The 13,253-nt window shown below is 40.4% G+C and overlaps 1 protein-coding gene across 6 annotated transcripts in view; it reads right to left on the reverse strand.

The window, feature by feature from the left end:
• The window catches only part of Dlgap1 (DLG associated protein 1), a 961,152-nt gene that overhangs the window by 231,865 nt on the left and 716,034 nt on the right, over window positions 1–13,253 (reverse strand). For all 6 annotated transcript variants that reach the window (XM_045142954.1, XM_045142953.1, XM_045142955.1 and 3 more), the window contains one exon: window positions 3,495–3,735. In XM_045142954.1, coding sequence (XP_044998889.1) covers window positions 3,495–3,735 — 241 coding nt within the window. The remainder of the gene's footprint in view (window positions 1–3,494; window positions 3,736–13,253) is intronic.

A 13,253-nucleotide genomic window follows, 5' to 3' on the forward strand; every position in this document is an offset into this window, starting at 1 on the left:
AAAGCTGGAGGTCACACCACCGGGGGATGCATTCTTAGCTCCTGCCTAGCTTGCTGGAGATAACACCTCTGACGAGAGTGTTGTGATAACAGCGTCTAAGTGATTTCCCCAAAACTCAAAAGTTGCTTCTGCTACAAGCGTTTCCTTCACCCTTCCCTTGAGCCTGTGCAGATCAGATGTGTGACTTAGAGGGAACAAAAGGTTGGGGATCTTTGTCTTCATATTTTGTCTATCCCCCTTTGTTGCTCCAACCTGTGAGTCAGATGACTCACTTTTGCCTGGCATTATGTTGATCATTTGAAAAAATGTTTTGTCCAAGACTGGAATTCGGGGGGAACTTGGTTAAGTGCCCACTGGAGAGGATATGTTTGTTCTATTCTGTGTGTGTTCCCAGCAGCTTGAACTTCCACAACCCCTCAGCCTTATCATAAGGCCAAAGCAAACCACAAGGCCAGGATGCTTATGCGAGACGAGGATGCCGACAGCAGGAGGGCCTTCACCATTCTTGCAAGCCCTTCAGACCTGTCACAAGGCCCACACTGCAAAGCTAGGACACTGACACAAGATGGCGGTGTCCACGGCGGGAGTGACTCGGCAGTTCCTGGGCTCACTGGCAGTCTCCAGCTAGAGAGTGCTTGCACACAGAAAGGAAACATCTGTTGAAGCTATGCCCATGACCAATGAACAATTACCAAACTTCAGCCGGCCTGAAACAAAACAAAATCAACAAAAGCTTGTGTTTCAAGTGAGGGTCTTGGTCACCTCTGGTCCATTTGGCTCAAGGCGACCAGCTCATGTTGAAGTTCCAATAAATGAGCCTTGGTCTGTCTTGTTTGCAAGGTCACTTGGTCCCAGTTTTAGTATTTCTATGTTCCAAGATCAAATACCTGGGAAACTTATATTGTAAAATTATTTGCTATTTACCTGGAATTTATTGAGAAACCAAGTTGTTGTTTTTTTTTTTTTTTTTTTTTTTTTAAATTTGGCAATCTCATTGTCTGAACTCTAGAGTCCTCCAGAGATTCTACAGAGGGTCTTGGGAAGGTTGTATCTATTACCATTTGAAGAAAGAAGAACCCATAAGGGCAATGCAAATAATTGCTTCATAATAACAAAACTCCCAAAGAGAGGTGCTCAGCATCTCTTCACCACTTATCCCCAGCACCAGGTGCTCAGCATTTTCCTACCACTGTATCCCCAGCACTAGGTGCTCAGCATCTCCTCTTCATTTATCCCCAGCACCACTCCCAGAGGGGAAAGAACAAGCCAGAAACTTGTTCCTTCTCCCTCGTCCTGTCCAGAGTGCCCCTTGGTCCACTTGGGCCAGGTTCTGCATTTTGTGTGTTTGAGGAGTGACTTTAGTGGCAGACAGTGAAATTGCTAGGAGTGCAGTGAGGCAGACACTGGGATGGGTGTTGAGGGGTGAGGATGGGGCGAGGGGTAAATGCCAGAAGACACAGTGATATGCTCTAGGCACAGAGCAGACCCTCACAATTACACTCAAGGCATGAACACAGACACACACACAAAAATGTCACCGTTGATTTCTCTTTTGAAAACATTTTTTCCTTCAAAAATCACTTTTGCTTAAATTATGAGTATCACCTGAGATGGCTCTCAGAGACTTTCCTATGAGAAGGAGTGCATGTTCATATTCCCTGTCTTTGGTTTGGACGTGACCAGCCAGGGAGGGTCACAGCTGCTGAGCTGAGAATTATTTTTCCTAACCCTGTGGTTTCAGATTGCACTGGCCAAGAATGGACCCTTTTGTTTAACCTCTACTGGCTTTTAAAAATTGTTACCTCAGTCCTGTATCTCTAGATGGTGGGACGTTTTAGAGGACTTCTTACTCAAAGCTGCAAAAAATTCTAGACTGACAGCTGGAGAGATGGCTTAGTGGTTAAGGCGCTTGCCTGCAAAGCCTCAGGACTCAAGTTCAACTCTCCAGGTCCCATGTAATCCAGATGCACAGTGACACAAGTGCACAATGTTGCACATGCGCACAAGGGGGCGCATGTTACTGTAGTTTGATTGCAGTGGCGGGAGGCAATGGCGTGCCAATGCTCTCTCTCACACATTAAAAAAAAGGCTAGTCTGTTGGGCTTGCCTCAAAAAAATATTGAAGGCTGAATAATAATTACTAACATTAAATTTTTTTGCATGGGTGGGGGAGGATCTGAGACAGGGTCATGACATATAGTCTTGTCTCAATCTTAGAATCTTCGCATCTCAGCCTCCCAAGTACTGGGATTTCAAGCATGCGCCACCACATCTGGCTGTTACTGGCATGGGATGCTCTTAGCACTAACACGGAACCACATCTATTTTTTTCTAATTCATTTTTTTCCTTTTTAATTTATATATCAGTATTCATCTTGACTCTAAGTTTGATGATATTCTTGTAGAGTTACTGTATTGGAGTTATGCTGAATTCAATCATAAAGTTAAGCCTGGCTAAGACAGAGAGATTTTCTTCTTGGAACCCAAATGTTATATTTACATAGTCATACATATTACTGTGTATATGCATATGAGGTTATATTACTATGCAGGTTCCAGTGTCATGGCAACTAGCTAAGCTCTTTTGTGCCTCAGTACCTAAAATCGTTGGCTAAAAATACAGTTTTACTGTAAAATCACGGTTCAGAGGGATTAGAGGGAAAAAGGAAATATTATTTACATATGACAGGTTAAGAATAATGAAATCTGCTTTCTATTATAATAAAAGAAAACTCATCCATGTTCAATCAATATTATCAGATAGCCATTTTTTTGTTTTATTTTCTCACAGTGATACTTCTTGACTCATTTAGAATTAAGGAAGGAAGCTGTCACATTCTGTGGAGTATACAAAGCAGATGTCTGGTTTATTTTTAGTCACTGCCCTACAAGTCAGAGTTTCCTTATTGAGAGTTCTGAGGAGGCTGGAATCAGGATGCTGTCTCTGTGGAGAGAAGAGGTGTGTGTGTGTGTGTGTGTGTGCGCGCGCGCGCACTGGAGGTGGGGACAGAAGCAGGTAGTATGGAGGTTTGATTCAGCTGTCCCCCAGAAATTTAGATGTTCTGAATGTTAGGTTCCCAGTTGATGGAGATTTGGGAATTAATGTTTCCTGGAGGCAGTGTGTCGCTGGGGGACAGCTTATGGGTGTTTTAGCCAGCTCCCCCTTGCCAGTGTTTGGCACACTCTCCTGTTCCTGTTGTCCACCTAATGTTGGCCAGGAAGTGATGTCCACCTTCTGCTCATACTGCATTTTTCCTTGCCACCATGGAGCTTCTCCTCGAGTCTATAAGCTAAAATAAACAGCCCCCCCCCCCCCCCCCCCCCCGCAAAAAGCTGTTCTTGGTCAGGTGATTTCTGCCAGCAATGTGGCCCTGACTGCATCAGGTAGGGACCCAAAGCCTTCTGCTTTTGTTTTGTTAGTGGCAACTGTGACCGTGGCAAGGGCGCCTTATTTCGCTGGCGCTGAGGCCAGGCTGGGGCTGGCGCTCACTCACCCGTGCTGCTCTGGATGGTCCTCACGGTGGTGGTGGTGCGTGGAGGGGAGGACGACCTCAGGGACACGCACTCGTCGTCCTGGGAGCAGCCCTTCTCGATGGCCCGCACATAGCTGTGGCTCCGCATGCGGAAGCAGCCGGGCATGGGCAGGTCCAGCGCTTCCACGGCCTGAGACTCCAGCTCGCTGAACACCGACTCACACACGGACTCGAACTGCCCGTTCACCTCCATCTCGCTCACCTGCGGGTAGACACACGGGCCGTGACACCTAGGTGGTAGTTCCATTGATGGAGGTCCGACCCTTCCCTGTGAGCATCTCCAGACTTCATCCCGCGCATGCTGTTTCCTTTATGTCACAGTTTATGATTGGATGGCATCTGGATAATAATGCCATAGAATGGACTGGGTAAGAGAGCTTTGCATTTTGGAATGGGAGAAAATGGGGACTGGAAATCCTTCCCCCCCCAATGCATCTCAGATGATAATTTTATCTATAGGTCGTTTTGTTTGTTGATTTATTTTGGGGCTGTTGGGGATATAACACAGAACTCAGGGTCTGGTGGTGGGCAATCCCTCTACCACTCAGCTACATTCCCCAGTTCCTCCATATTTGCAGATGGCAAATTAGAGAGTGATATTATTGGTCCATGGTCAGAGATTATGTATTTCAACGTAACTTTTTAGCTGCTAGTATTTTGGAAACTAGCATTATTTAAGAGAGAGAGAGAGAGAGAGAGACAGAGACAGAGAGACAGAGAGACAGAGAGAGGGAGAGGGGAGTATGGCACACCAGGGCCTCCTGCAATTGCAAATGAACTTCAGATGCAAGTGTCATTTTGTGCATCTTTTTATTTATTCATGAGAGAGAGCGTGAGAGAGAATGGGTGCACCAGCCACTGTAAACAAACTCCAGATGCATGTGTCTCCATGTGCATCACAGGCCAGTGCCTTAACCGCTAAGCCATCTCTCTAGCCCCACTTTGTGTATCTTGCTTTACATGAGTACTGGGGAACTGAACCCAGGCTGTTAAGCTTTTGCAAGGAAGTGCCTTTAATTGCTGAGCCATCTCTCCAGCTCCATTTGTACCTTTTGAAGTAAGTAGTTAAAATAATTTCAAAGTTGACTGAAGCTTATTGAATACAAGGTATGGAAACATTCCCTGTATTTTGGCAAGATAATGCTCTCAACAAAAATAGGCCCAGCCCAAATATGTCAAAATCTTGAAAAATATGATCAAGATTTTCAAATTATTTATGCTTCATTTTTCTTTAAATAACATATACCACGTCTAAGTACTGCTTAAAAAAAAAAAAACTATGCCAGTCAGTTTCACTTTCCACCTGGCTCCCTAAATATTTGGGAGAAATTCTGAATTTTCTGGTACCTTATGAGCAATTGGGAAAGTAATATGTTAAACTATAAAAAGCTTAGAACACGTATCAAGCACTAATGCAATTTCTCATTTTGCATTAGCTGAAGATGTTCCAGCAATGGTTAATACCTTTAAACTTCAGGTAAAAATGATTAATTACCTTAATATATATGATGGCCTGTTAAGGAAGTGCTCTACCATTGATCTGTATTTCCATTCTCCACCCCTTTCCCCCATCTTTAAAATAAACATTTTTTTAAAAAGACAAGGTCTCTTGGGGCTGGAGGGATGGCTTAGTGGTTAAGGTGTTTGCCTGCAAAGCCAAAGGACCCAGGTTCAATTCCCCAGGACCCACGTTAGCCATATGCACAAGGGGGCCCATGCTCTTGGCATTCATTTGCAGTGGCTTAGAGGCCCTGGTACACCCATTCATTCTCTCTTCCTCTCTCTCTCTCCCTCTTTCTCTGTCAAATAAATAAATAAATAAAAATAAAATATTAAAAAAAACCCAAAATGACAAGGTCTCACTCATATGCTGAGCCTGACCTTAAACTTGCCATTCTCCTGCCTTAGCTTCCCTGGAAGATTCCAGGCCTATGCCAACAGGCCTGGCTGAGGATGGACGAGTGTGTGAAAATCTTCATCAATGAACCTAGGTCTGGGTTAAGGATACACAAACAGTCTTTGTATTATATATGTGACTCGTGTATATTTGAAATAACTTCAAAGCAAATATAAAATAAATTCTATATGTGTGTGTATATAAACATAATTCATTTAATATTCTTTGGTGTTGAATTTTTGCTTATTGGCACATACACACACATGAGAGAGGGAGTGAGTGAGAGAGAGAGAGAGAATAAAAGAGAGAGAGACAGAGATTGAGAGAATGAATGGGTGTGCAAGGGTTTCTTGTTGCTGTAAACAAATACCAGACACATATGGCACTAAAGCATCTGGCTTTACACAGGTAATGAGGAATGAAACCTGCGTTGACAGGCTTTGCAAGCAAGGGCCTTTAACTACTGAGCCATCTTCCCAGACTTGATCTTTCTTTCTTTTTTATTGATCAGCATACCAAACATCACAAACAGAAATCAAATATCTCTTCTTGTCTTGGTTAAAAACATTAAACTTGAATGTCTATGTTTCCACATTCCCTCTCTCTCTATCTTTTGCTGGAGTTAGTACTTTATTATGTACATTTGCATATGTGAATTTGCAAATATTCAACATTTCGCTAAATATTGTCCCTTATCACAGGTACATATTTGTACAACATCCATGTTTTAGACTAGGGAATGAGTTTGTCTCTATTAACAAGTTTTGAACGACATGACAGTAAATGTTTTAAGCAAAAGGCATAGCAAGATGGTTTTTGTTAGAACTGTGGCCCACCTCACTGATATAGACAGTTATATTGCTTTGGAAACCGGAATACGATTTATTATTCACCACAAGACTTTTTGTTTTGTTTTCTAAATTTTTTCCAAACATTGAATCCATAATTTAAATCCTTGTGTTTTGGAACTTGTTCCTTTTCTTAAATGGTTTTCATATTTCCACATTATAAACCATCTTTTATTTTTATATCAATGTTGTATCTGAACAGTAGAACTGTAGTTATTAACTATATCTTTCAACAAATTACTGAATCTTTTGTCAAAATATTCATTCCTTTTGCTCACATTTCTTTCAAGTAGATTTTCAGGTTTTTTTTTTTTTTAAGGTAGTGTCTCACTCTAGCCCAGGCTGATCTAGAATTTACTATGTAGTTTGAGGGTGGCCTCAAACTCACAGTGATGAAAGGTGTACACCATCACAGCAGGCTCAATTTTTCAGGGTTTTTAAAAACTGGTTTGTATACTTTTTATTGATTTGTATTTTTTGAAGAAAAATAGCCTTTTTTTTCCCCGATAAACGTGGGCATTCTCCAGGTTTTCTCTTGGTGACATTATTTTGATATTTTTGTTATACAGAAATTTTAAATTCTATAGCAAATATCTCATTTTTTTTTTTTTTTTTTTTTTTTTTTTTGTTTTTTTGAGGTAGGGTCTCACTCTGGTCCAGGCTGACCTGGAATTCACTCTGTAATCTCAGGGTGGCCTTGAACTCACAGCGATCCTCCTACCTCTGCCTCCCAAATGCTGGGATTAAAGGCGTGCACCACCACGCCTGGCTTGCAAATATCTCATTTTTAAAAACTATGGCTTCAGTTTATATTAGGGTGTAGAAAGCTTTCTTTTCTCTTTTTGTTTTTTTTTGAGGTAGGGTCCAACTCTCTCAGGCTGATCTGGAATTCACTCTGTAGTCTCAGGCTGGCCTTGAACTCACAGTGATACTCCTACCTCTGCCTCCCAAGTGCTGGGATTTAGAAAACTTTCTTGTTAAGGTAAACTATTCCAGTTTGCCTGGAAACATTCTCTCATATTTTTAAAAAATAAGACTTGAATCATAGAGCAAATATAATTCTGCAACTTGTTTTTCATTCATGCATCTAAGTTAAATATATATATTGATAGGATTGTTCTTCTTACACAAATGTAGAAAGTCAAAGGAAATATTTCATTCATTCATTAATTCATTCATTCTTTGAGGTAGTGTCTCCCTTTCAGAGGTAAGTGCTGACCTGACACTTACTCTGTAGTCTTGTTTTGGTTCCTACAAAACAGCCTGCTGGTGCATAAAGAATCTTTTTCTCTGTTGGCTTTTGTAATTCCTTTTCTCTGCCTTGTTCATTTCTAAGCTTTGCCCAAGATTCTTTTTTGTTATCTAGAAGCGCTAGGGATGATTTCCAGGGCCTTGCATATGCTGGCAAGTGCTTGCCTGCTTTGTTTTGCTTTTTTTTTTTTTTTTTGAGGAAGGGTCTTGCTCTATGTAGCCAGGCTGACTTGGAATTCACTATGTAGTCTCCAGCTGGCCTCCAACTCACAGTGATCCTCCTACCTGGGTTTGATTGCTGGAATTAAAGGCATGCACCACCATACCCAGCTCTGAGATCTTTTTGAGCTCTTTATCCTTTCTTTCTAATTTTGTAGGAACATTTGAAATAACTGAAACATTAATCTTTTTTTCTTAATGTGCTAAACATTTCTCTATGAATTATATTTTAATTTTATATCTCTAGCTACTACATAGAAATATTTAATTTTATTTAAAGCAAATGTTAGTATTTTATCTTAAGCTTTTTTGAATTCTTGTTTTATTATAAACATGATGTCATCATAATAATATGCACTTGATTTCCTTTTTTTAAAAAATGTTTTATTTATTTATTTGAGAGAAACAGAGAAAGAGGCAGAGAGAGAGAGAGAGAGAGAGAGAGAGAGAGAGAAAGAGAGAATGAATGGGTGCTCCAGGGCCTCTAGCCACTGCAAAACAAACTCCAGATGCATGTACCACATTATACATCTGGCTTTATGTGGGTACTGGGTAATCAAACCTGCTTCCTTCGGCTTTGCAGGCAAGTGCCTTAACCATTGGGCATCTCATTAGCTTTTAAAAATATTTTATTTCTTTATTTTATTTTTTTTATTTCATAATTTGAAATCAAAACAGACAATTTTATTACACAGGCACCTTAACACACATCTTAAATATTTTTCTAGTTGTGAGATTTCAGCTATCCTTGATATAACTGACAGTCAAGTAATTATTAAGAAAACATAATACATTCTGCCCAGTAGTTTCTTCAGGTTATTGGCAAGGCTGAATGTTGTTAAAGGTGCACAGTAGCTTGCCCTGAACTCACCATACTTTTCTCTACCTTCCTCACACTGCTGTAGGCACACAATTATCCTTGCTCTAGTATTTCCAGTATTTACCTTCTAGTGAGGGTTTAATTTACCAACCTAGTTAAAATTGTACTTGTGATGCTCCTCACAGTGACATCCGCCTTACTTTGCTATATAACATTTACCATCATCTGGTATAGTATTTATTATTTCTTTATTTATTTGAGAGAGAGAGAGAAAGAGACAGAGAATAAATTTCTTTTACTTCCCCTCCCTACTTTGTTTCCACAGACATATTTTCTTAAAGTTCAATATTTTGTTTTGTGGTACTGCTTAAGTTTTAAATCCACTTGTTCTTTTTTATTTATTTTATTTTATTTTTTTTTGGAGATAGGATTTAACTCTAGCCCAGATGGACTTGGAACTCACTATGTTGCCCAGGGTGGGGTGGCCTCCGATTTACAGCAATTCTCCTACCTCAGCCTCTAAAATGCTAAGATATGAGTCATCATACCTGGCTTAATTTGCATTTTTTGTGTGTTGTTGCCTTTTTTTAAAAAAAAATTAACTTACTTATTTGCTTATGTGTGTATATGAGTGCATAAGGGCCTCTTGCTGCTATAAACAAGTCTCAAATGTTTGTACAGCTTTCTTTTGAAATATTTTTATTTATTTAACAGAGACAGAGAGGGAAAAAGACAGAATAGGCATGCCAGGGTCTCTAGCCATTGCAAACAAATTCCAGACGCATGTGCCACCTTGTGCATCTGGCTTACATGGGTCCTGGGGAATCAAACTAATGTCCTTTAGCTTTACAGGCAGGTGCCTTAACTGCTAAGCCATCTCTCAAACCCCTTGTACAGCTTTTTGCATCAAACTTATGTGGATGGATGCACTTGAACTCAGACCCGCAAACTTGCAAGCAAGTGCCTTTAACTGCTGAGCCATCTTCCCAGGCCCCTTAATTTGCAGTTGTATAGGATTAGGAAGGAGTTTAATGTCTTTTGTACTATACAATGAAAAATATGCTTTAAGTCTCCGAGTTTCACTTTCCTTATTTGTTAAATGGGTACTTTGTGGGTAAGGATAAAAACTAATTGATATAGAATATATATGTTATATGTCTAGGCACATGTCAGACACTTTGTAAGCATGGCTCTCATTTTGTGAGATGATTGTGTGGAAGGATGAAACTTAGAAGTTACTCCAATGATCTGAGACTATTTTCTGAATTAAAAACTAATCTTTCCCTATACAGTTGATATAAACTAATGAAACAATATGCAAAGTTCCTGGGATGTGTCTGGTGACCAACTGAAAGTAACCAGTCTGTTGTTATCATTTCTATTTTTTTTTAATTTAATTATTTGAGTGTGTGTGTGTGTGTGAGAGAGAATGGTTTCTGTTTTTTTTTTTTGTTTTTGTTTTTCAAGGTAGGGTCTTACTCTAGCTTATAAGGGCTGACGTGGAATTCACTATGTAGTATCAGGGTGACCTTGAACTCACAGTGATCCTCCTTCCTCTGCCTCCCAAGGGCTGGGATCAAAGGTGTGCTCTACCACACCCGGCTGAGAATGGGTCTTTTTATAGAGTGACTTAAAAATTTTTACTTATCTATGTGTGTATGTGCACGCACATGCACACACATACACACTTGCACACAGCAGGGTCTCTGCAAACAAACACCAGAACCATGCATCAATTTTTGTGTCTGGCTTTCCATGGGTACTGGGGAATTGAACTCAGGCTAGCATGTTTTGCATGCAAGTGCCTTTGACCCTTGAGCCTTCTCCTCAGTCCTCAATTTCATCGCTAATACCACTATTATCAGTAATATTCTTGTCACCAATGTCAGCAGGCATGGAAGTAACAAGTTAGGAGCGGGAATAGTTGGGTTGTCTGGAATCTGCTATGCATCATCTGTGCACCTGCCTCATTTAATCCTGAGTTCCCATTGCTAGATATAAATACAAATATACAAACACACACAGTGAAGGTTTGTTCTAGCCCAAACTCACAGCTATGCTGCTGGTTTTCACACTTAGCACAAAAATGGTGTTCTACGCCCAAACTCACAGCTAGGCTACTGGTTTTAACACTTAGCACAAAATCCATGTTTGCACAGTGATTTTTTAAAAATAATATAACCCAGAATATTGACAAATAAAATATATCTGAGGGCTTCTAGTTGCTATTTCTTATGAAGATACTTAGGATTTAGATTTGAAATGAATCAAGACATAATTTAAGTTAGTGTTGAAATGGCAGCTATTATCTGAAATGGGTTTAAAAAACCAATATTCTATAATTCTTCTCCAGTCTCACTTTTAAAAAGCCGTCATTTTATTAGATTATACATAATTTGATATAGAAAAAGAATAAACATATGGAAAGAAGTTCAATTTTCTCTACCACCCAAGCACAGTGTTTTACTTCTTGACCCAAAGAATGTAGTTATATTCTAGATCCAGTGTCCTTTTATAAATTCAATGTTTATTTATTTAAAAATAAAACAGATAGAGAGAAAGTGTGTGTGTGGGGGGAGGAAAGAGTATGGGCTTGACAGAGCCTCATGTCATTGCAAACAAACTCCAGACACATGAGCCACTTTGTGCCTTTGGTTTTATGTGGGTACTGGAATTGAATCCAGGCTAGCAGGCTTTTCAGGTAAGTGCTTTTAATTGCTGTGCCATCCCTCCAACCCCTGCTATCCCCTCAGTTTCTTATTTTTCTTTTTAATTTTTATTTATTTTATTTATTTATTTGAGAGAGGGAAAGAGGCAGAGAGAGAGAGAGAGAGAGAGAGAGAGAGAGAGAGAGAGAGAAAGAGAGAGAGAGAGAGAGAGAGAGAGAAAATGGGTGCACCAGGGCTTCCAGTCTCTGCATACGAACTCCAGATGTACGTACCACCTTGGGCATCTGACTTATGTGGGTCCCGGGGAATCAAAATGAAGTCCTTTGGCTTTTCAGGTGAGCGCCTTAACCGCTAAGCCATTTCTCCAGCCCCCCTCAGTTTCTTAAATTGTGGGTTATGACCCAACATGAGGGTTATGTAACTGAAAATGTGGGTTGTGAAAAATGTTTCTGAACACACCATGACAAAATAAATTAATCCAAAAATCAAACCTGCAATGAGTCTGAGGCATTTCTTGTAGCAGTTACCTGTGCCGCGGAGTGTGCCTTTGCTGCTGCCTCCATTCTGAATGACCAACACGTGCACTTCCTGCTGCCCTTTCGTCATGCTATGTAATGCCAATGAATACCGCCTAAAACTCTCCGGCTTACATTTTAGATTACTGTATCATGTGCTTTTACTATCTGTACCAAGTTTACTGCTCCTATAGAAACATAATGGTTTAATTATGGAAGACAGTGTCTTTTAATATTTTCCCCTGTCATTCCCTCATATGCAAGTATAAAATTAACATATCTTTGGATTGTACTGTGCTAGAATATTTTATTTGAAACATTGCTATCTGAGTTGCTGACTTGCCTTCCAGAAAAAAAAAAAATCGCTAAATAAATTTTGGCTTGGACTTAGAGAAGCTTCTATACTTCTGTGGTTTTGTACTACGTACTTACATGAAGCAGTGTCCTCAGCATAGATGACTACAGAATTCAAACAGTAGCTGGGCATGGTGGCTCACATCTTTTAATCCCAGCAAGTAGGAGGCTGAGGTAGAAGTCTGAGGCTAGCCTGAGCTACTGAATGAGTGTCAGATCAGCCTGGGAGATCCTGACTCAAATCTATCCTCACTAGTTCCATTATCAAATATTCAGCCAAGATTTTAATTGCTTAGGCAAACATAAATAGGCACATCTGTCTCATTAGTATGCCAGTCCGCCAAGTCCTTAATAAATGGTAAACATTGTACTGGGGAGATTGCTCAGCAGTTAAAGGTACTTGTTTGCAAAGCCTGATGACCCAGGCTTATTTCCTCAGTACCCATGTCAAGCACAAAGTGGCTTGTGTCTGGTGTTAGTCTGTAGGGGCAGGAGCCCTGGTGTGCCCATGCTCTCTCTTTCTTAAATAAATAAATATATAAAATATTTAAAAAATGGTGAAATCAGGCTGGAGAGATAGCTTAGTGGTTAAGGTGCTTGCTGTGAAGCCTAAACACCCATGTTCAACTCTCCAGATCCTACATAAGCCAGACACACAAAGGTTAGGCAAGTGCAAGGTTGCACATGCCCACTAGGTGTTGTAGGCACCTGGAGTTTGCTTGCAGTGGTTGAGGCTCTAGTGGGCCAATTCTCTCTTCCTCCCTCCCTCCCTCCTTCCCTGTCTCTGTAAAACAATGGTGAAATTATATGTATGCAAGTAACTATTTTAAAATGTTTTTATGATTATCATCAGTAACTCCTTGATGTGTATATCGATTTTATATGCCTATATAGTTGAGGTTTCATAAATATTTCCAAGTGGATCCTAGGGAGATGGATCAATGGATAAAGCGTCTGCTGTGTCAGTGTGAGGACTGAAGTTGGGATGCTCTTGTGAATGCTGTGTGGGCATGGTGCGTCTGTAATTTCAGTGCCTGGGAGGTGGACACAGGGGACCCCCAGGGCAAACTGGCCAGCTAGACTACCTGAATTGGTGAGCTCTGGGTTCAAGTGAGAGACCCTGCTTAAGTAAATTAAGTAGAGAATG

The sequence above is a fragment of the Jaculus jaculus genome, chromosome 2 (genome assembly GCF_020740685.1).
Source record: "Jaculus jaculus isolate mJacJac1 chromosome 2, mJacJac1.mat.Y.cur, whole genome shotgun sequence".
Taxonomy (NCBI): domain Eukaryota; kingdom Metazoa; phylum Chordata; class Mammalia; order Rodentia; family Dipodidae; genus Jaculus; species Jaculus jaculus.